This window comes from Cupressus sempervirens, chromosome 9 (genome assembly GCF_028749045.1).
Source record: "Cupressus sempervirens isolate cs-2001-9-10 chromosome 9, ASM2874904v1, whole genome shotgun sequence".
Lineage (NCBI taxonomy): Eukaryota > Viridiplantae > Streptophyta > Pinopsida > Cupressales > Cupressaceae > Cupressus > Cupressus sempervirens.
The window spans coordinates 146,071,100-146,095,447 of NC_143126.1; the positions used below are offsets into that span (position 1 = coordinate 146,071,100).

Here is a 24,348-nt window from a genome sequence, read left to right on the forward strand (position 1 = left end):
GTTATATCTAACTAACCTGAATGTGTATGGTAATCAAATACCAAATAGGTGTGAGAGTGAATGGTCATGTCTCCATTTAGAGACCTGCCCATTCACTCTCACACCCCTCCTTGTTTTTGATATAGTCGATTTGCCCGATATTGCTAGGCATCGAAATCTATTAATGCTAGCATAGCAAAGGAACATAAGCATCACATATATACAACAACATCTCTGTTATTTCCATAATAATATATATAGATTTTGAAGTAAATGATATCCATTGGTATTAGTGTTTAAACTTGCAAACAAAATCGTGCATCAGTTAGCATTATATTGAAATTTGGTTAGAAACTTTACGAATACCTCTTCTCTTCACCCATTTATACTTGTCCCAACTGGACTTGGGTGCATCTTAGGAGATATGTCGGTATCTATGTATTATTTATCAATCAAAACTTATGAACACAAATTTGATTCTTATCTCAATTGGTATATGGATAATAGCATAAGTCAGATACATTCGTTGTGAACTATAAAGAAACATTCTTAAATACCATCACCCATCATTAAGCATTGTACAAGTAATTGATCAAAAGACAAAATGGAGTCTCTTCGGGTTGGGTTCTGCGAGTCTATACTAGCACCCAACATGTAAGAATGGTTGTATAAAAGAGAAGGAAGAGCTAATGTTCTATCAAAGTTCTTCATATGCTTGAGCCTTGGTGTCGACTACAATACTTATTCAAATCATGGATGCATTTAACATAATGTTTTGTCATTCCTTGCGGAATGTATTTCAGAGAAAGCAATGTAAGAGATGTACATAAAAATAAGAAATAAGACTTGGTCAAATGATTTGTTGGCCTGAGATTTCAACTTTGGATTTGATGCTATGGTCTGGCGATCTGGCTCCAGCACAAGAATACTATTAAGCGTGGTCGATGCTGTTGTCGAGGTATCTAAATGTGATCCTCCAATAATGTATGCAATGGAAAGAGAGGAAGTTTAGTTTAGAGCAATCACATGAGGAAAGAAATGATTTTGAATGCTTCACTCTTGCCGTAGGGAGAGTAAATAATGTCTCATGCGACTTCAATTACAAGGAGTTCGATCAAGCCAATATTGGTTACAAGAGACTTTCATAACTTTCAAATTAAAATAAATAGAGCCAATATGAAGGTGGCAGTGCTCATTGATATGAAGCCAAATTTAAGACGTAAAGATTATATTTTCTTATGATTTAAATACCAATTATATTATATATATTGTTATCATGCTATTGGATTTTTATTACCTATATTTCTACATACATATACATATATCTATATGTGTGTGTAATTTTGAGAGTACTTATAATTCCTTTTAATTATTATATTCTCTCTAGGTACATATGCATATATGTATATATACATGTAAGTGCACTTCATAAATATTAGCAGAATATCATGGTGACATTATATATATATATGTGTGTGTGTGTGTGTGTATAAAATCATTATGTTCACCACTTCTATAGTCTCAAAATAAAAGAGAGGTAATAGTTCTTCTCATGAGATTAAATGTTTGATATTTTTCTTTTTATAAAAATTGACTAAGTGGCTCATGATTGTTCGTGGTATACTCTGTCGCTTAGTCGTTAAATCCTTCATCAAAGTAGTTAGAGTCCATACCGGATGGTTTGACAGACTAAATTGGTGCCACATTCTGTCAATCCCGTTTAGCAATGCTTTCCCCTCTTCGTCTGCTACTGCAACCAAAAATGCATATTCCACAATAATAACATGTTCTGCCATTTAAATTGAAATACCAAGGAAGCACAATAACTGATAACTGTCACAACGACTAACCGCCACTAACATTTATCTTAAAATATAAGCATTCATTTTTATTCGAAATAATAGCAATCAACTAACAAGTTATTTACACATGAATCAATTTGATTAAACGAAACTTTCATTTCACAAGATCGTGATATCTGAGAGTTTCTAACTAACCATTGCAACGACTATAATATTGTTTTAAAAGATCAAAAATTTGGGATGGAACCCAACGACTTAAGGAATATAGTCTCTTTAATGTTTGAATAACAGGTTGAGGAATCGAGCGCCATGAGTTTCAATAATCAAAAGCAACGATTATCTGCATCAAGGAAATCTATAGATATAATTTAAAGAAACAAATTGTATGTTCCTATAATAATAATATATATTGCAGATATCTCTATACTCGTTAATTAATGGAGTTTAGACGACAAGAAAAATTAAACGTGAGATAATAAGGATAAATTTTCAAGATGCAGATTTCACAATTAAAGCAACAAGGATAGTTGTATTAAATAAAAAAGGGAAACATTCTTGTTAGGTTTGACAAATTAATTATGTGCTAGAGGTAGTTAATTAAAATAAGGGGGAAATTATTTTAAAAAATGGGTCAAAAGGTGCAATTTATAATAGAAGAAGAAAAATAAATATTATGACTCTTCATTTGAAAAGTCACAACTCTTCATTTTAGAGGTCACACATAGTAGTCTAGCTCCAGTGACGACTATGGTCGAGGCTCCTCCTTTTGTAGCTACAATTGCACAAATTGATCTTGTGTCTACTTTGATGACTACTACTATGAGATCCTCTTCTTTCACTCTTCCTCCTTGGGTCATCGTAATTACTCAAAAACGGAAGGAGGAGCACCTATCTGAAGATCATGATTCCATAATAGTTTCGAAGACCAAGGTTCCCAAGAAGAAAAAGGCCAAAGTGGTATCAAGGATTGTGGTGTGTGCTGATAAAACCAAGTATGCTGAAGTAGTTGAGCCCCTCGTTGAAAAGTCAACTGAATTGCAAACTAGTGATTACAAGTTCACTACTATTGAACTTGGAAATCAATCTTGGTTGACTTCTCAACAAGATGCTTATGATGCTCTCAGGGTGCTCACACAAAACAACAATAAGTTGTGGAAAAGGAAGAACAAGCTTAAGATGGAAAACGCTAGATTGCAAGACATCATTAAAAAGATGAAGGCTTGTTCTCTGATGTCTGGATCTTGTGAGCATGCAATATGAAGAAGCCATGGACAAATGGCATGATCGTTTGGTGAACTACATAATAGTTGTGATCAAAGATGGTTTCAGGATACTCAAACATCGAAGAGACATTTCAGCAAGGTTGAAAGAACTTCTTAGTTCATTTCATCAACTTAAGTCTCTTGATGTGGACTCGAACTTGTGGAGGACCATGGGTGAGGTTGACTTATATGTTTTGCATGCATACAATATTATCACTTCAGTGGAAATATACTACAACATCTTACATCTAGTTGAGAATAGGGATAAAGTGCTGATGGAAAAGCGACAATAAAATGTCTACAAGACCAAGAGCATATGATCAACAATGGTTTTTAACAACTAATATGTGAGATCATCACTCAAGATAGAGAACTCTTTGATGGGGGAGTTTGTATTATAGAGTTTAAGGAAGGTATTTGGCTATAACTTGAGGTAGAAGGCTTCAATTTTGGAGAGATTGATACTCAGACAGGTTACAAATTTTTAGTTCGCTATCTTCAAGATAAGATAAAGGAGTGCAACAGGACTACTGCAGAGAATGCAAATGTCATCTACAAGTTATTTTTTGTTCCACAAAGCATAGTAGAGTGCAATGCGACAATTGTACAAGAGTTATTACAAAATTCGGCAAATTTATGGACACGTTGTGATGATCCTTGTAAGTGCTTAAGGGCACTTCTTCTATTCTATCTGATGGTTTTCATATGTAGGACAGTGTTCACAGATTGTATGCAGAAGGAATAAAACTTTGTGAATACAAGAAACAAATACTTATATATATGCTTCATGTAATGAAGTTGCAATAGCATTAGGCATTAAACTTTGAATAAGTGAGGGTCAGTTGGGGTTTTTTTAGATAAGATAGATAACATAAGAAAAATTTACTAATGTGCAACAAAAGACTATCCAAGGGTCTATTGGACCCATTGGTGGTTAAGGGTTTCCCCTTTCCCCTCCACCTTTCTCTCTCTTCTTTTCCTATAAAGGAGAGAGCTCATTGTAAATATTCATCTTTTGTTTTTTACAAGAAGGCTATGCTTGTAAGTTGAAAACTTTGTGTTTCTAGATATAAATTTCTGAATTGAATAAGGAAGGAAGTTTTCCCAAACTTTGTGTTGTGAGACTTGGAATTGGGTTGCATTTATTCAGTTATCTTTGTTCTATTCTATAATGATCTTTGTGAAGCAATTTTGATCATTCATTTTTGTTTCTTGAATATTTTGAGCTTCTAGAAATGAAATCACTCTTGTTTAGTAGTGGCTGAAAGTATGTGCTTTAATTCCTAGTATTGTATTTCAATTTGGATAGTTAGCAAGAGACTTTGTATGTTATTAGCCGTTCAGCTTATTCTTCAAAAGTGATTGATTGTAAGAGACTTTGGGCCTTATTATCAATCAAACAAATTAAGTTATAATTGATGTCTGGATGTTGTTCTTACCTCAACTTCTAAGCCACTGGTATTATCATAGCAGTAAATTCCTTTTGTTAATTTACAAATGGTAGTTGTTATTGCAAAATCATTTCCGAAAAAGAGAGGAATTGATTTAGAGAGCTGCACATTTGTCAATTCTAGTCAGGTTTCTGTAGTAGCCACCTATGGTAAGAAGTGAACCTCCCCTTTTATTGATATGAGAGATTTATCTCACTACATTGTTGCCTGAAGTTTCCATTTTGTTAGTTGTAGTTATAGTAACTTATACAATTTTTAGCCAACATAAATATGCATTCATTCATACCATGATGAACAAGGATTCTACGACTTGCAATAAATAGTAGTTTTCGATCTGATCTTTGATCATTGATACTTAAAAGTGTCGATCTGCTCTTATGAGTTTCGATACTTGTTAAATTACTATTCTTCATTATAATTCAATTGTTGTTGATGATGGATTGATTGAATAGATTCCTATGATTTGATGATTCAAGGTATTGGTGAATTATGAATGTATTAATTGTTGATAGATAATTGAAAGTAATGTTATAATTAATGCTAGATATATTTGTTGATGATGATTGATTGAATGCTGATTTGACAGAGTGATGCTTGAATGTTGAATTTCTATGTTTTCTTTATCCCAATATGAAGTGATGATTCATGTAGATTTAATGATTGTTTACTTGATCTTCCTAGTTGAATGTTTGCTTGACTACTTGAGTGATTAATGATTGATGGATTTTTGTTTAAGTGATGATCGATAATTCCTTCCATGCTCGGAATAAAATTTCCTTCATACTTTATTTGTGAAAGGGTAACTGCCTTTCATAAGGATTAAGTCACTACTTTTATTTGTTGCCTTTGAGAATAATATATTATTGCCTAAATTGATATCCCTAAAATGTCCTAAAATGAAACCTTCTCCCTTTTATATCTTCCAAATGGAGGGAGAGTCACATCTTTTCATCATGTCTTGCCTTTGGAATGGTTAGAACCTTTCACATCTGCAATCTTTTGCAAGAGTCACAACCCTTTATTTTTTTTGCCTTTTGAAAGAGTCACAATTTTTCATAATCGTCACTCTTTGAAAGAGTTCGTATCATGTCCCCACCAAAAGGTGAAGGTGCAGTTGAATTAATTAGATCAAGTCAACACCTTTTAATTGTATTCCAAACAACTAGCTTATATAGATAACAATTGTTTATGTAGGTATTCTATTTACTATTAGTTTAAGGGAATAATGAACATTGAATTAAATTAGGAAAAGAATTCAACGCAACAATTTCCTAGAGTAAAAGATAATTAACATAATTAAGGTTGAAGAGTTGTTCCTCTTTCAAAATGATATAGATAATGAAGAGACATAACTTCTCCCTTATATTGAGAGATATGACAAGGAGAAGTGTTTATTTGAAACAGGGCATCAAATAGCATGATAAGCTTTAAATCTAATGCTATCTACGTGTATCTTTGTGTGTACCCACACACACACCTACATGCTCATGTACGTACATTTTAATATATGTATGTATGTGTATCTATATACATATTTTGGCATTAGTTGGGGACACATCCTTGACATAATTTGACCTGTTTGAGAAACTTGGAAATGTGGCCCTTGGCTGCCCCATGGTATTAATGTTTGAGATTTGATAATTTGTCTAAGTTTGACGCTAATGATCTCAATAAATTATTTAACACGAATGTTATATGATATACTTCTATAATGTATATAAGTGTGCTTTATCCATGTCATGTCCCCTTTTTAGCGACACAATTCCTACAGTAGATTTGCCTATCATCGACTCTCGTAGGCAAATAATCTTGGAGAGAGAGTCATCTCGTCGCCAGAATATTGCATTTTGCTACATTCAGTAAATGGGGTCTACATATTCTAATGATGAATTAAGATTGTACTTTTAATTTAATAAAGTTATTTAATTTTTATAAAAGTTATTTGATAATAAAAGTGCATTATAATAAGATATTATAAAGGGCGATTCTGGAAGCTTCTAGTGACTTCTCAAAAAAGTGAATAAATAGAGGACAAGAGGCACCCATTTGGACAAGCGGTTTTGTGGATTCGACTTCAATTTCAGTTGGAGCAATTTGTAGTCATTTGGTCTACAAATTCTCAAATTATCCTTGGAAACGAAAACTTCCATGGGTAAGCAATTTTGAGGATGTGGAATATCATTCGAATTATTGCAACCTGAAAGTGATATTGCAGTCACTTTAACAGAGCGAAAATTTGTGGCCTAAGGCCAAGTGGGAGATTCTTGAAGAATAAATTGCCATCCTTCAAGTTATTGCAAGATTGGAGGAATTCGTAATGAAAGCCAGAATATCGATTGGAATCAGACAAGTCTGATATACGTCTCAAGACAGAGAGGTGGAATTACAGTCAAAGTCGAGGATTACAAGCGGAGTTCATCTTCTAACAAATAAATACAGACCATCTGAATTCCGGCAGGGTTAATCACGAGGTTATTGCAAACAATGATTTATCTCCAAATAAACAAATTTGCGTTTCCGAGCCAGGCGTCTTTTCTCATGCATTTTTCGTCACTGTTAGAAGACCTCTCTCATGTTTTTTCGTCACTAGAAGGCCAGTTAATGTCGCGGGGTTGAAAATTTGCGAGTATTGTTTTCTTGCGGAAGATCCAGGGCGAGTTTAGGGCCAGAATGGGAATTACCTGCATTGCGATTGGAATAAAAACTTATGCAATTGAATTGCTCAAGTCGAAAAATCACGCCATCATTCTTTCCGACCACAGTTGGAACATTTCCGTCGGGTATCAGAGGGTATTCTTGCGGGGGTCGGGACTTTCGAGTTTTCGAGTTAATCTCTGGTGATCGGGTCGAGAGTTTATTTTGGAGTCGGACTCCGTCATTCGAATCCGTAGAATCAACAGAGGACACGGGCCTAGATTGGAATCAGTTAAGTGCAATCTTTCCTTCGAAACAAGACAGAGGCGAACTTGAAATTCGTTCCGGCTCAGCCTGAGGATTGCCAACGATATTTCATGGATGGCTCGAAATTCAAGTTCTAATAATTTCCAATAATTATTAATAGTTTGTTCTTGGTACAATCCAAATTATGATTAATGCAGATTTAGCATTTGAATAAAACAAATTGTAACAATCAAACTTCTTGAAATAACCGCAACAGGTTATAACTTCTTACAACACCAGAAATTTTGACCCTTACTATGATGGCCACTAAAACAATACTAAACTACGGAAATTTATTAAATATTTGCAAACACAAAAATGATGATACCAAAACTCACTAGTTGGACTAATGGAACTAATTCAATAGAAAGAATAATTTTTATTTAGAATAGACTTGAATAACCAATTCTCCTTGTTTCAATAACAATCCATCTTGGAATGAATACTACAAATTAGTTTGGAAGATGCATTTCCTATTTTTTTAAAAAAAAAAAAAAAAAAATCAAAGGAAGCATCAAAAGAACCTGTAACTCGAGCTATATCTGGAGCACTGTCAACAACCTTTCTCCCTTAAATTGAATTCAGATTATATAGTGACTGAATCAGAATGAGGAAGTCAAAACTTCCGCTTATTAGTATCGGCTGATGGACGGAAGAACTGGTCTACAGATTTCACAGTCTGCCCTTGATCAGTTCCGTCATTCCTTCACACTGCGATCTCCTACAAATTTACACCTGCTCCTGACGTGGCAGAGCATAGATTGGATCGGTTAATGATTTGATAATCGCCTTTTCCTTTAATTTGTGATATACGTTTACAAATTGCCGCTACTTTGCCTGAATTCGGGAGTTGTTTTGAATCGCTTTCTGCCTGGTCTGAAGAGATTACCTCAAGGCGTTATACTACTCCCTGCGACTGTGTAATTAGACTGATAACCCGATTACTGTGCTTGACTGTTTAAATAATCGCGACTCGCGGAAGGACGCCCAGATTGTTGGTCTTTAAATCCACGAAATGTCAGGAGGAAGCCGATATGAAATGATATACCTCCGCCTTCTGTAATACTGATTTCGCCAGCTTTTTCAGTCTGACTCCAGAGACGAGGCGCCTTCACTTTCCAATGCAAATTGATGATTAAAAACTGTCGTTTGAAATGAGGGCTATTCGACCTTAGTCCTGGTTAAGATAATAGTATACTGTGGGAGTTCCTGAGTGGTGATCCGGCCCTAGACAAGGTTTGGTTTATGACTTATATATTTGCTTGCCGCTTGCCGGTCCTGCTAATTTTGTGTAATTTTAATATTTTAAAACGGCTTCTATAAAAATGACACCTAAATCAATTTGAATCGGTTCCGCTTCCAGCTCGACTTCAAGGTACCACAACCTTTATGGAAATCGTCGATGATATTGGAAAATGTCTTAGCGTGCCTCCACTGCCTTGACTATGGTTTTGAGGAAGATCTTTAAAGCCTCGGTTCTCCTCCTTAATACAGTTTTTTCACTGTTAATAGTCTCTGCTGAACTGAATTTTAGACTGGCCTTAGGCCCAAATTTATCCCCTGATGAAATGACTGTAACGTCATCTCCAATCTGCAATAATTCAGATGATATTTCACACCCTCAAAATTGCGTACCAATTGAGAGTTTTCGTTCTCAATGGCCGGTTGTGACAATTGCAGAAACCCTAAGCTCCACAATGCACATGTGATTGAATCACAATTTGATATCAAGAGAGAATTAAACAACTGATTCCTTAGAATGGAGCCCCCCGGGGTGCCTATTTATTCTTTTCTCTCCATTTTCTCCAGAAGCTTCTAGAACATTATTTTATTTTATCTATTAAGTGACTTTATAAAATATTTTTATAATCCAAGTCACTTTATTAAATTAATTAAATATAAAGTTACCTTTTAATATTTATTTATTTGATAACTTTATAAATAATTAACTTAATATCACTTATTTATTTAATTAAAATAATTAATTAGTCGTCCTCATAAATATTCATTATTTTGGACAACCAAATTAATTAAATTAATTAAATCGAACTCGCTCCAAAAATGGGGACATGACACTTCTTAAATTTGATTATCGTTGCACCCCATTTGATGAATATTGTTTAAGACATTACATATATTTAGTGATCGCATGCCATCATTCAGTATTGGTTAGTTTCCCCTGTGATTTTTAAATAAGAACCATTTCAATCCATGTCTTCAGATGAATGTTTGACATTTTGCTATATATTTTATATTTGTTATATATCCGTTGCCTTTGTCATCCACTTCCTCCTCTAAAATGGAAAAACAAAAATCCGTTCCGAAAACTTGTTTCCATGTTCCCCCATTTTGGAAACTTGGGGTATTGTAGATGCATATACATGTGTGTGTGTGTTTGTGTGTGTGCAACAGAAACCTATATGTTTATTTGTTTTCTTTCTGATAGGAAGTAGAAATCTATGCAGATTGTCTACTTCTTCTAATGTATACATATTTGATAATGGTGAAGGTTCATTTGAAGTTTTTTAGCCAATCCACTACTTTGTTATGCACGGGAGTTGTGGCATATGAGGAGTGAAAGTAGCATCAAGGTACATTCAAGCAGTGGTAATCCCGAGTGGGGATGAGACGCCAAATGGCAGGTGCCTCTATTGTGCTTCTAGGCTTGATGTATATGCTTAATGCACCTTGTATGATCTCTGATGCTCTTCATAACAAGGATTTGTCTTGGGAAAAGCCTTAAGAGATTTTCTCATGCACATAATGATGGAATACATGTAAGGAATGCAAGTAGCACCTAAGTTCCATTCAAGTAGTGGTAACCTCAAGTCGGGCTGGGAAGCTGAATGGCTAGTGTCATTCCTTGCTCCAAGGTTTGCTGGGAATAAGAAAACGGTACCTTATATGTTTTTCCAAGGAACTCCATCTATTAAATTAGCTCTATCATGCGATCGAGTTAATTTTCCTAATCTTTGTCGGAAAGATATGTGTTTATGGATTATGCCTCAATAATTACCCAACATAATTGCAGGATTTCAATCAGGATCTATTGTATTCCTCAATTGTTTAATGATATCATTGATTGTATTACATTTCTTGCTTTACTTTGGAATTGTAATTTTAGGGCAAGACCTCATGGATTGGTGAGGCATTACAGTCACTACCCTTCACCATTGCTGCCCTTTGAAAGAGTCACAACTTTTCATTGTTACCACTCTTTTCAAGTCTTAACCCTTCATCATTTCCACACTTTGAAAGAGTCACAACACCCATATCACCTTTTGGAAGAGGTTCAACCCTTTATAACTGTTTCCTTTTGAAATAATTAGTTCCTTAATTTCTTATTTTTTTGTTCTTCCATTACTTTTATCTTGGTTTGCATTTTATATGTTCAAATGAAAATTTCCCTTTCAAATGAAATTCTTTTCGCCCTTCTATATCTCATGTTCGAGGTAGTCACTGCTTTTCATTTCATGACTTTTGACCATACATTATGCTTAGCTAATTGTTAGTTATATTTTAATTTTATTGTTTTATATTCTATTTTTATCATTATTATTTATTATTAAATCCAATTTTAGCAGTGGTACATTATGAGGAATGAAATTTTTGTCTCTGAACTCTAGCGAGATGCATTATGCTGGGAATTGTTTTCTTGGTTACTATTCCGTAGTTAGTGGTGTTTGCAAGCTTTTTTTTCATAATATTATACACAGATAATTAGATATAAAGCTGCACTGGTACGATGGGGTTTTTGCTCTTGTATATAGTCCTTTTAGAATCTTGTTATAATTCTTTACACTTGTCTCTATTTGTTCTAACTTTGGGTTGCATTGGATGAATTTTGGTCACTATTGATTTTTTGATATCAATACACAACCTCTGTTCATCAAAATGATAAGTCAAAGGAGGGCTTTACAAAAGCTTTCAGCAGCGAAATTTGTGTAAAATATTGTTGTTCTGTTACTAACACTGTGTTATGTCTATATTGATAATGTTGGGGTCATGGAGTTATTTATGTCCTTATTCATCTCTATTGTCAAGTTATATGCTGATTGATATTATACAAATTCTAAGTTCTCTATGAGGTTTGAGTAATTGGATTATCTTTTGGTACAATTTTAATTGCAGATTGCTTAAGTTGGTTGCATAGAACAAGCACCTATGCAAGTCTTTTTGTAAATATAAAGTAAAATTGGAATCCTTTGTTAATTTGAATTAGGAATTGTAGATGGAAAATGGCTCTTATGTTAGGTCTTCTTGTCATCCATATTAAATATTAATTGATTACAGTAATGATTGGAATGTGATGGATGACATCTTTTTATGTACTTAGAATGTGAAAGTTCAAATAACTACATGAAGCATAGTGAAAGAAAAGACGAAACAATCAACCAGGTAGCAAAGTTGAGTGGACCCACTACAACTGGTCGTAGAATTTCTTGAGTAAAAGTTGTTTAAGAACAAATACCTCAAAGATTAAAGATGAAAGATGAAGATCATGTCAGGTTTATATAATCAGGACAAATATAATCTTAAAGAGTATTTGCAATATAAATTTGAATTTCACAAATGGAAGAGACTACTCATACAGAACAGAACTGAAACATAAGGTTAAGGGATAAATGAAAATTTAATTGTGTACCCACATATGTTAGGAAAGCCTGTTTAGTAGATGTAGACAAGGTGAAGACATTTCTCAGCATAGTTGAAGATGGTGAAGGCCAATAGTGTGAGACTGAGTTTATTTCAAGGGAGTCAATCTTTCATCATAGCAAAGACATTGTGTTAAATAGATCTGTGAAAAATATGAAAATTGTCAATTTTTGGTTAAAATGTGATGCAAGCTCTTATTTGTGCATTCTGTGCATGCGTGACTCTGCAGTTATTATATTTTATTTTTAAATATAGGATTGGTATATTTTCATCTATTTGTAGTTAATGGTTATTTTTTATCTCTCTTTTTTGCTCAACTAATATCAAGGATGGGCATTGTGTAGGCACTGTTTTTGCATATGGGCAAACAAGCAGTGGGAAGACTTACACCATGCAAGGATCCCCTGAAGATCCTGGGATTATCCGCCTTGCTGTGTACAATGTTTTTAAAAATATTGAGCTTGTGAGCAGTTCTGTGGTCTATTTATGTAGACAGTTTTATTCTTTAAGATATTGGTGTGATTAATAATTCTACATGCAAAATTAAAGACATTTATACAACAATTTTGGTAGATAACTGATCGGGAGTTCTTGATTCGAGTTTCATACATGGAGATTTACAATGAAGAGATTAATGATTTACTTGCTCAAGAAAATCAAAAACTCCAAGTTCATGAGAATTTAGAGGTAAGCTTCACTGTTATTTTGTCGAGCCTACTATGAGAAATCTAGCTTAAGATGATTGTTGGCACTGTGGACTTTAAGTTTAAGTTCTCACAAAGGGGTGTCTTCAGCGTGGTATATTTGTTGCAGGTTTAAGAGAGGAAATTGTAAATAGCCCAGATCAAGTATTTGAGCTTGTTGAGCTAGGAGAAGGTATGCAACATGCTTTTCTGTCAAGGCAATTCTTGTCGACACTTTGTTTTCTTTGTATGTGGAAATTAATGTTAATTGTTCTCACAATCAGCTCATATAGGATGAGTAATTAATTTTTTTTTGGAATTTGCTTTTTAATTACAGTACATCGACATGTTGGAGAGACAAATATGAATGTTAGAAGTAGCAGGTCCCATTCAATTTTCAGGATGGTGAGTGTAGAGTATATTACTAGTCTTATCTTTTCTTTTATAAATTGAGTGCTTCTTCTTTGCTTAATGCTTTGGTTTTGTGCACTATTCAGCTCTGTTTGATTCTAATTTGTCGGGTTGAACTTAAAGGTCATAGAAAGCAGAGTCAAGGATGCTGAGAGAAATGGGAGTTCATATGACAAGGATGCTGTCAGAGTTTCTGTTTTGGTGAGCATGTTCTGGATTGTTTATCAACTTATGCTTACTTCATTTGGCATGAAAAGATAGTTAGAAAAGGTTTGTGCTGGATTGTAAGGATCATAATTGAAAAGAGTTTTGTCCCCTTCTAGAATTTGGTAGATTTGGCTGGTTCTGAGCGAGTTGCTAAGACTGGAGCAGGTGGAGTCCGTCTCAAAGAAGGAACCCACATTAATAAAAGCTTGATGAGTCTTGGCACTGTAATCAATAAACTCAGTGAAGGTGGTGGAAAACAACGGTATGACGATTAGTAATTATAGATGTGATGCTGATTCCACTAATTCTTTAAATCATTGTTGATTTTATTCTTTGGCAAGTTTGAGTTCTTTAACTGATCAGAGTTATTTTTCCTTGGAGTAGGGGACATATTCCATATCGTGACAGTAAGCTGACTCGCATTCTACAGCCAGCTTTAGGTGGGAATGCCAAGACTGCTATAATCTGTACTATTGCACCTGAAGAGGTAAAACAATCAGCGAGCATATTCATGGGGACTGCGATTTTTTTTCTTATCCTAATGTTTATCCTTATGTTTTTTGTAGATTCATACAGATGAAACACGGGGAACCCTTCAATTTGCAAGCAGAGCTAAACGAGTCACAAATTGCGCAAAAGTCAACGAGGTGCTTCTTCAATCTATAGTATTCTGTTGTTTTAATTGTGTGGTGGTGTATATGTAGTTGTTCATTTTTTGCAAAATAACTAACTAATTTGTGTAATGCACTTTGTATGATATCTCAATAAGAACGATTAGCTTTTCACTTCCAATAATCTAAATTCCTAACAACAAAGTAAAATAAATCGCTTCAAAATTACAGAAGGAAAATACTTGGTTGAATTGTACCCACTAATTCTATTGGTCTTCTTAACTTTGTACTATGTGCAAGCTATAAACCAACAGCACCGATCAAGTCTAGCTCAACATTTGAGCATCTCAAATAGCTTGAAATGTTTCGTCTTTGTTCAAACAAGCATTAGTTATTTGAGACAGTTATAACCTACTTTTGGGTTATGGCATTTTCTAGTTTTGATATAGGACACATAATTTTAATTGTAGAATTATTTTTTAAATGATATGAATGCAACTCTCTAGATTCCCCATAGCATTAACTGCTAGTTCAATCTGTCAAAATTTCCATTGCTAGGATGTTTTTTCTTTGGTAATAATATTGTTGATATTTAATATACACATTTTTAATTGTTTTATAAAATGAATGAAAAATTTATCAATCGCTTTTTGATATTTCAATTAAAACTTTGCCAACTCTTTTATGCTCTAATGATTCAATGTATCAATTTCATCCCGAGAAACACACTTCTCTTTGAGTTTAGACTTTCCAACGTAAGTAGATGAGAAATTGCAATCTATAATGTGAGGTGGTTGTGCTTTTGGATGGTTCTACTAACAGTAAGATGATTTTATGTAGCATTTCTTTTTGGCTTTAACTTTTTTTAATGGATATTGCACTTTCCAAGATAATCCTTATGAAAGTTTATTTACTTGAATGTTTTTCACTGTGGAATTGCATCATGAAGTATCTCTTCATATCCTTTGATGTGTATATTATTCAGCAAGGTAATTTTTATGAATCGCAGTTTCACAGATTGTTTGATCTATTTTAGCAGTTCTAATTAGTTGAAACTTAAGAAGAATTTCAACTCTTGATAAAACAATTAGAAATCTTTTGTCAATAACTTGTGCTGGTTTAGGATTTTGTTCTTAGAAATTAGATGTTGTAATTTCTTCTTCTTTGTCAATATATAATAGTTTAGCTTTATAAATAAAACTTGAGCTGAAGAGGTAATGTACAATTGTTTTTTGGAAAACCATTTTGAATATGACTCAGATAAGCCCAAGTAAATCTTGCTTGGAAGTCCTCAGTGTAACATACATATTTTCTAGACTGAAATAAAATGCTATATTCTGAAATAAAGCAGTTAGGAAAGCAAAATGTAAAACGATATTACCAAAGTAAACATGTTAAATGCATTTCATTATGAGAGCTTCACGTTGTGTATTTCGGTTCCAAATCTGATGCTAATCAGTTTGCATTTGATCTTGAAGAAAAACAAAAGAAGATCGGCAGACATGAGCCGAGTGCTTATAATTCGATTGTATCGTTGATACATATTGGATAGAGGAACAAAAGCATGTTTAAATCTCCCAAGATAAATACTTGCATCGATTTCTGGTATGAAGAAAGAAGGTAAGTGATATCAACATAACCTGAATGATGAATCATGAGACTCAGGAAGTCTTGGTCTGAACTGTAGAAGACAAATGCTAATATCTGATATGGAGAAGCCGTGAGAAAATCTAGTAACATGCTCGGTTTACATGTAACAATGAGAACTGAGAGGAAAGAAGGAGAAGAATGCTTTCTTTGGCAATGTGAAAGGTTTTAAATTGAGCCGCTGCTCAAGGTGGCAGTTTACAAAACAGGACCATCGGTTTCTTGAGGTCATTGATTCAAAAAAGAAAGGAGTGCCGAGTGTACTCGATACCTCTCATAGAGAGTTATAAGTTTGAAATATTAAAGAGCTCCTTTGAAAATTTCTAAAAAACAAATATCCATCTATATACTATTTTCAAAATGATGCCAACGAAGACACCATTACAGAATAACAAAGGTAATGGTTGAATACGAATTTTTGATTATGATTGAATATGTAAATGCTTTATATGTTGCCCAAGTAGCTCATACGTGTCCAATGTATGTACCCTATTATGAAGTTGCTAGATCCTTCAAGGTAATTAGGGGCCATACCAGACGATCAAACCAATGGACTAAAGTAGTGCCCTATTCCTTAAATCTTGTTTAGCAATGCTTTTTCCCCTTCATCTGCTATTGCAACCGCTTGTGCAACATTTCCATTATAATAACAAGTTCTCCCATTTTAAATCAATGCCAAAATATAACACAATTAATTGTAACAACAACTAACCATCATCATCCAGTAAATATAATAGGCAATTGCTAACTACCATCATCAAATATATGACAAGCAACGGCTAACTATCATTATCATGAATCAGTTATACATAATAATTGTAAACAACCAGTTCACATGAAATAAATGGTGAACTATAACTTCCCTTTTCACATGATCAAAGGAAATGGTGGTTTTTGACTACTCATCTCAACGACTATAAGTTAAATTTAATTAGGTCAAAATTTTGGGATGTAACACTCAATCCGACCAAGCTTAGAGGTGAGGAGTGCTATTGAAAAGTAGCTTTGCATCTTAACTTATAAAAAAGCCACTAGTAATTGGTTGAATTTTGTGCAGTTAAAATTACATAATATATCAAAGACAACGATTAAGAAGTCAATAATAAAAGAAGTGATTATAAGGTGTGTTATGAAGCAATAATCAAAAAACATATTTCCTATTTTAAGGTTATTCTATGAGATGTGATTAATAGTCCAAAGGTTCAATTTCCTTAATGAAGGTTGATCTCATAGCACAAGCCTCTCCGAAGCACATTTAAATAAAAACAACATATTTTTAAGAAGGCACATGTAGTGTCCTCTTTGTAGAAAATGATTTATTAATAAATAATAATAAAAATAAATATAATAATGTAGTATTTTATACCTACAAGTTAACTAAAATAATGAAAGGTCAGAGATACATATGAAGATAGATATAAAAGAGGAGAGTTCATTTGAAAGGGGATAGGGGAGGAAGGAAATAGATGACATCATAGAAATTAAATAAGGATTAATGGAAGAAGAAAGAAATGCGAAGGCAATACGAAAGTAACTCTTTCAAAGGGCAGGAATGTTAAAGGGTTGTAACTATTTTAAAAGGTTGTAATAATGAACAATTCTCACTATTCGAAGGGGGTGTAATTTTGAAGGTTTATAACTATTCCAAAGATGGACAATTATGAAGGGTTGCGACTCTTTCAAAGGGCAGAAGTGATGAATTGTTGTGACTCTTTTGAAGGTAGTAATAAAGAAAGGTTGTGATCATTGCAAAGGGTAGACGTGATGAAGAGGTGCGACTCTCGTGCTCATTGGAAGTTATAAAGGGGAGAAGATTCCATTTGAGGAGGACATTCAAGTGAGATCAATTTGGAATAATGTACTATTCTCAAATGCCAACAATGAAAAGTGGCTACTTGATCCTTATGAACGATGGCAATCCTTTCACCAATAAAGTAGAAAGGAGGGCTCAATCCAAGCCTTGAAAGAGATACATTGTGTTGTGAATCAAAGGATAAATAATTAGTACTCAATCATTAATCTACTCTTTAGAGGACAAATCAAAGTATAAAGTATCAATTCAGAGCAAGTATAATGGAAAATGAGATATAAGGGAAGATCAACCTAATCAATAGAGCATAACGACCCAATCAAAAGAAAAATACTCACACTTAAGTTAAAAGCAATGATGACAAGCTAACGAGTATTTGTAAGGGTTAAGACAAGGGTGATATGGTAATGAGCAGAGATAAAAAGCAAAGCAACGATGATTGTAGTTAAGCAAAGACAATAATTTAGAGAAGCACTTACTATGCTCAATGTGCAACGATTATATTAAAAATGGGTTGTTAACAAAGCAGATGTCCTTCTAAAGGGTTATCTCCATTCAAAGAGGTATCCTTTATAAAGAGATGTAAAGATATACAAAGGAGAAGACTTCAACGAAGTGAGATTTTGAACCATGGATCACAAACATTAATCCTTAAGCACAACCTAGTTTATTAGAAATCATTAAACATCAGGAACATAATTATATGCTCATCAACAACATCAATCCATTCAATAAGTGATCAATAGAGTGAAGGAAACATGAGTGAAGATTCTAATGTTAATCATCAACCTATTAGATATATATATATATATATATATAAATATAATCCACCAATCAAGCATCAAAAGAATTAGAAGTAAGGTACATAACAATGCTACAGTTGTTTGTCCATAGGGTAAAGAAGGAAGTTGTACTAAGGGAGAACTGCTAAGGTAAACCTTGGCTGAGGTGACAACTAGGTAGAATTGCTATTAGGGCACCCAATTGCTTTGTGAATGGGAGAGAATGCCTAATGGCACACTATTGGAATTTCGCTTCCTACCCCTACTTTGATGGACTATTGGCAAAACCGACAATCTTTGACCATGTAAGAATGGGGGGGGATTGCATGGAGGGTGAGCCATTGTCTTAAGATAGATAGTGTGAGGTCTAAGAGAAGTGTTGTGAGGGGTCAATAATAAGTTGTCCTAGTATGATTGTTGTAGCCTAGACTCCACAACATGGTAGTAGAAAGTAGTTATGCATATTATCTAAAATCTACCTTGAAAGGGAAAGGCCTTGAGATGTAGTAAAAGGAATTGAAGCTGCTAATGAAGAGGTTGTTCTAGTAGGACAATTGTGGTCTAGGACAAAAGGTAGTCATTAATTTAAGTCATTTGTTAAAACCTTCTTCTAATTCAACAAGATGGCAATAATTTGTAGAGAGATAAGATATTACTAGGAAACACTGATACATGCCACCAAGCAAAGAGGTTGTCAAATATTTCCCTCTTACGCTTTGTTTAGAAATGGATATGGTCAGACTCATCATGACTCTATCCTAGTATTTAAAAAAATATAATTTTAGTAAGTGTGTTGACGTCAATTTTGTAACACTACATAACATATAGCGATTGAATATTCGATATGGAATATCAAACACTCAATCCCTCTCTTTAAAAGTAAATACTCTTGAAGGCATGAGAACTCCAATGTTCCTTACACCTGTGGATACTAACTCAGTTATGTTGATGTGATTTGTTGGTTAATCACGTAGGCAACCTTACGTTGTTCATTCTTGGATTGTTCGACTCTCGTTGTGATGGTGATGATGTCTAGGTTTAGTAAAGTATAAGTACTAAATGATGTTGATGGTGATGGTGATGGTGATGGAGGGTGTGTGTGCCAATGATGCTTCTCTTAACTTCCTTCTCGATTGAACTCGAACTACTAAATTGCTTGCTGCTCTACTCCTACTCCTATGAATGAAAAGATTAGCAAATGGACGTGGATTGAATCTAATGAAAGCTTACCAACGGTTCTACCTCCATAGATGCAATGATTCAAGGGAAAAAGGCTAGATTACCGCACAAGGCTTCCTAACCACCCACTAGGATGCTAGTGGCCTAGTTTACAGATCCCTATCAAACATCCACTAATATCACCATACAATTATCCATCTACTCTTACTCTTAACAACTTTCTTGAAATAAAATCTAGTTTAAAAACTTCAACATAAATTAACTCTAACTATTCGAAGTAGAAACTATGCAGTAACACCAAGTGTTCTTAATCACCATGCAAGTCACAACAATGATAAAGAAGCAATTTTGGTGTTATCTTAACAACAATTTTCTTTAACCCTTCACAAATGAGAGCAAATGGCCTTATATAGGGGCCAAAATTACCATCAATGAAAAAACAAGATGCATGGATGGATGGAGTAATTAAGACACCCCCATTACAACATACAAAATGCATATATAATAGAGAAGTATGAGAAGGACAAAACCCCAGAAGAGGAAAAAGGCCCCCCAATACGAGAGAAGAAGAAGAAGAAGAAGAAAGGAGACGAGGTAGTCCCCCCCCACCCCACAAATGTAGAATGTCGATCAGTGATAGCTGCTCCAAGATGAATGTAGAGGTTGATCCATGACTATTGAATAATGTTCCTCCCCTTAGGAAGAAACAATGTCATTGGTACATATGAGATGCTTTCCCAATTTGTAGAAACAATCTTGAAGATGAATGATATATCTGAAACTTGCTCAAATGTCCCTATGTCGATACTGATGGTCGCCCCTTCCAATATTGCTGAAAAGAACAAGTTCAAATCTGACAAGGATGGATGTAGAACATATCCCAAAGAACCATGTGTCTCCTCAAATGATAAAGAGACATCTTGCAATTGCTGTACATCAGGATCCACAATCATACTAACCTTGTAAGACTGATCATCTAGAGAATGGACAATAGGGTCAGAGTGTTCCCTCGCAACAACTGAAGAAGGATCTTCTTCATTAAAGAGAAGATGTATATCATCAATAATGTCACCCAAATTTGCTATGTAGGACTCCACAAACAAGCTTGAAATAATTGTTATGTAGTCATCCCTTGAATCTAGAATCGAAAGACAAGGTGTACCCAACTGCATTGAATTACATGGACTTGTCATTATAGTAATGTATGCATGTTGAAATTTTTGATGTTGTGACTTCGTTCTGCATTTGTCAATATGATCCTCCATATCTGAACCTGATGAATCACTATCACTGTTGTCACTATTAGTTTCAACAATGTATGAAGTATGGAGAGGATGAGAGGATAAGCTAGGTGAACTTTCCTCAAAGTGAACATTCCTCTCTATAAATATTTCATGTGTCTCAGGATCCATAAGTCTATATGCCTTTACACTTTCTTCATATCCAATGAAAGTACATGGCCTTGGTGGTGGTGCCTTTCATTCCCTTGAAGATATGTGTGCCCATGCTGGACAACCAAAAACTTTGAAGTGTTTCACAACTGGTTTTCTTCAGCACCAAGCTTCAAAAGGAGTCATTCCATCTAAGACATTATGCGGAGACCTATTAAGAATGTAATTGGCACTACTTATAGCTTCGACTTAAAGTGATGGATCAAGAGACATAGCTTGAATTATGCAACTTGCCATTGACTTAAGAGTTCTAATCCTCATTGCTGCAACACTTGTCTTTTGTGGACTCAATGCTACTGGATTTTGAAGATCAATACCCTCAAGTTCACAAAGGTCTCTAAGTCTTGAGTTCACATATCTCCTTTCATTGTCCATATGGAGAACCTTGATGGCTTTACTTGATTGGTTCTCAACATGACTCTTGAAGGCTAGAAACTTATCAAATACTTCATTCTTGTGATTAAGAAAGTAGACCCATGTGTAGCATGAAAAGTCATCAATGAAAGTGACGACATGGTGACCCTTGCTAACTAATGTCATTGGAAAAGGGCCTACTAGAACTGTGTGAACCAACTCAAGAACAACTGATGCCCTCCAAGACTTCCCTTTGTCAAACTTTTCTTCGAGATGCATATCCATTGAACAAGTTGAACATTAACCCTTAGAAAAGTTGATTGTAGGTAGACCTTTGATCATATTTTTTGAGCTAAGTTGATGAAGATAGCGAAAGGCAAGATGTCCATATTGCTCATGCCATAATTTACTTTGTGATTGTGATTTGTGTCAACAAGGTATGCGAAAGTGACTTAGGTACAAAGTGGGAGAAAGAGTAAAGCCTTGTGTCATGATTAACTTTACCCATTGCAACCTTGAATCATTCTTAAAATATCACACCATTACTGAATCAAGAAGGAACTCAACTTTATTTCCACCTCCATAGTGAGTGATTTGGTAAATTGAAAGGAGATTAGTGTTAAGGTTAGGAACATAGAGAACATTTTTGAACTCTCCATTTTCCATCTCAACTTGTCCTTTCCTTTCAACTTCCAATTGTGTATCATTCCCTTCAAAGATGTGAGGTACCTTAGACTGCTTCAATGAAAAAAAGTGTCCTTTTGAAGAACCCATATGATGTGAGGCCCGTGAGTCAAGAATCCATTCCCCTGAAGAATTTGAACTTGCCATAAATGCTTGCCCTTTTCCCTTTGAAGTGGATGGATTTGAATCCTTGGAAGCATTTGGCACATTGATTTTTTCCTTCCTAAGTAAGTTTTCCAACTCATCTATTCTCTTAGTCTTGCAATGATGCTCATCATGATTTGGTTTCTTGCAATATGCACAAAATAGTTTATCCTTCTTGTTGTTGTTTCACTTCTTGTTGGAAGAAAAATTGCCTTGTTGTAAGAAGGAAGATTGTTGTGTCTGTGATTGTGATTTTGGTTTCCATTGCTTTTTCATGGTGTTGGTAAAACCTATTCCACCTTGATTTGTTTGGCTCTCATTACTAGCCACCAATGCTGTAGACTTGGATGACTTGAGAATTCCCATATCTATCAACTTGGATCGTTCCAATATCAACATTTTTGCAAATGCATCAAGTTAAGGCTTAGCAAAGGCACTTCCCATGGTCAACTTATGAGTGTTGTGACTCGAAACAAAAGATGCATATTCTGAAGGCAGCCTCTTCAAGATGTGATGAATAAGTCTATCATCCTTCATAGGATTACCACAATCCTTAAGTAGTGCTCTCAATTCATTGGCTTTGTCGACATAGTCTTGAATTGTGTCAAAATTTCAAAGATCCAATAAAAGTAGATTATCCTGAATTTGGAATCCTTTTTTCTCATCCAGCTTACCATATAACCCTTCAAGTTTCTCCCAAGCACCCTTAACATCCCTAAAGCTGGAAATGTGGAAGAAGAGATCTCTATGAACACAACTCCTAATAATTTGTAAAGACTAGTTGACTTTAACTTGGCAATAAACTTGTGCATCAACATCAGTGGGTTTTACAATTGTACCATCAACATATAGATTTAAACCTTTTTCCATTAGTCTACTCCATACAATATCTTTCCATGCAGTATAATTGTGTGAAGTTAAAAGTGGAGTTTTAGGTGAACCCATGATGCAAAAAATTAAAAGAGCACAAGAGAGAAAGAGAGACAAAAGAACACAAGACACCCCCCGCCATTCACTCAATCAGAGAACCCCCCTCAAATGAATGCTTTAGGCACTTTATATGTAGTGTGTTTACAATAGGCCACTTGCCAAAATGGACAAAAGTGGACTTTTGATTTTGCTGTTATCAATCTCCCCTTGGAGCTCGAATCTGGTACTAAGCAATGTAGCTCAGATATTCAAGAATATTAAAGTTTAATCAAAGCAATACAATACAAAAAAGGACCTATTTCTGAAAGTGGTATTTTTGTCCACACCAGCTTATAATTTGATTGTAGATTTGGAAAGTAGACGAAAAATTATGCACTTTCAAAAAAAAATAAAATTTGAATATGCGACCAAATGAGCGCGAACTAAGCATTTCAAGTTGCAAAAATTGGAATTTGTGATTTGCAAAAAAATTCAGGAACAGAGATCTCAAACATCCTGCACCAATGTGTATATTGTTGTGACCAGGAGTCACCATTGCCCATGCTTGGGACCCTTGCTTTTCAGACTACACCAGCTGTAGATTTCTTTGTTTGGCAGAGCGCAAGTCAGCCGTCCACAGGGAATGGTCAAATCCCTTACTGTTTTAAAACTGCGATTTTCGCACTCCTTGGAGCGGCATTTCATGAGTGTGGAACTATTGCGTGAAGGACAAAATCCTTCATTCGACAGAATCCCCGCTCTCGCAAATTGTGGAGCGCATATTTTAGTTGTGCGTGGAATGTCTCCCGTGGATAGTTAATCCATGACCACATCAAAATTGCGACCCACACCTCTCAAGCGGACAATAGTTGGATGATGCCATCGACATAATATATTTATCTCACCCATTGAAAGTTCTAATTTCACTTGTTCTTTCACAGCAACACGTGTTCCATCTTACAAAATACCTTTCCACATTGCACATGGAGCTTATGAAACTTTCCTAGAAAAACAAACATGTTTGGCACGTTGAACATCTTGAAAGGGTTGCTTACCTGTTAGAATCTCATAACAAGTCGTGCCAAAGCTATAGATGTTTGCTCTGTATGGATACTCCTTTAGAGGCTCTGCTTCTAACTCCATACCTTGTTGGGGATCTTGAAAGACTTCAAGTGCCCTCCAGTGAGAAATTCCTTCAGCCCAATCTGAACAATGAAAATTGTATAGTCTCAAACTTAAACGCCCAAAATCACAAAGCTTGACTTGTTCATAACCTTGATATCTAGGTTTTGGTGGTGTTAATGGCTGTATAAGGACATTTGCTGCTTTAAGATCCATATGCATGACTTTTGGCTATAAAGATACTCCATTCCTTGTGATATTTGA

General features: G+C 34.7%; 1 protein-coding gene across 2 annotated transcripts in view; it reads left to right on the top strand.

The window, feature by feature from the left end:
* LOC149537931 (kinesin-like protein KIN-7N) overlaps positions 1–24,348 on the top strand; it is a 148,182-nt gene that overhangs the window by 37,467 nt on the left and 86,367 nt on the right. For both annotated transcript variants that reach the window (XM_089799345.1, XM_089799346.1), the window contains exons 3-10: positions 12,435–12,553; positions 12,664–12,777; positions 12,885–12,966; positions 13,111–13,178; positions 13,308–13,385; positions 13,508–13,653; positions 13,776–13,878; positions 13,958–14,038. In XM_089799345.1, coding sequence (XP_089655471.1) covers positions 12,435–12,553; positions 12,664–12,777; positions 12,885–12,966; positions 13,111–13,178; positions 13,308–13,385; positions 13,508–13,653; positions 13,776–13,878; positions 13,958–14,038 — 791 coding nt within the window. The remainder of the gene's footprint in view (positions 1–12,434; positions 12,554–12,663; positions 12,778–12,884; positions 12,967–13,110; positions 13,179–13,307; positions 13,386–13,507; positions 13,654–13,775; positions 13,879–13,957; positions 14,039–24,348) is intronic.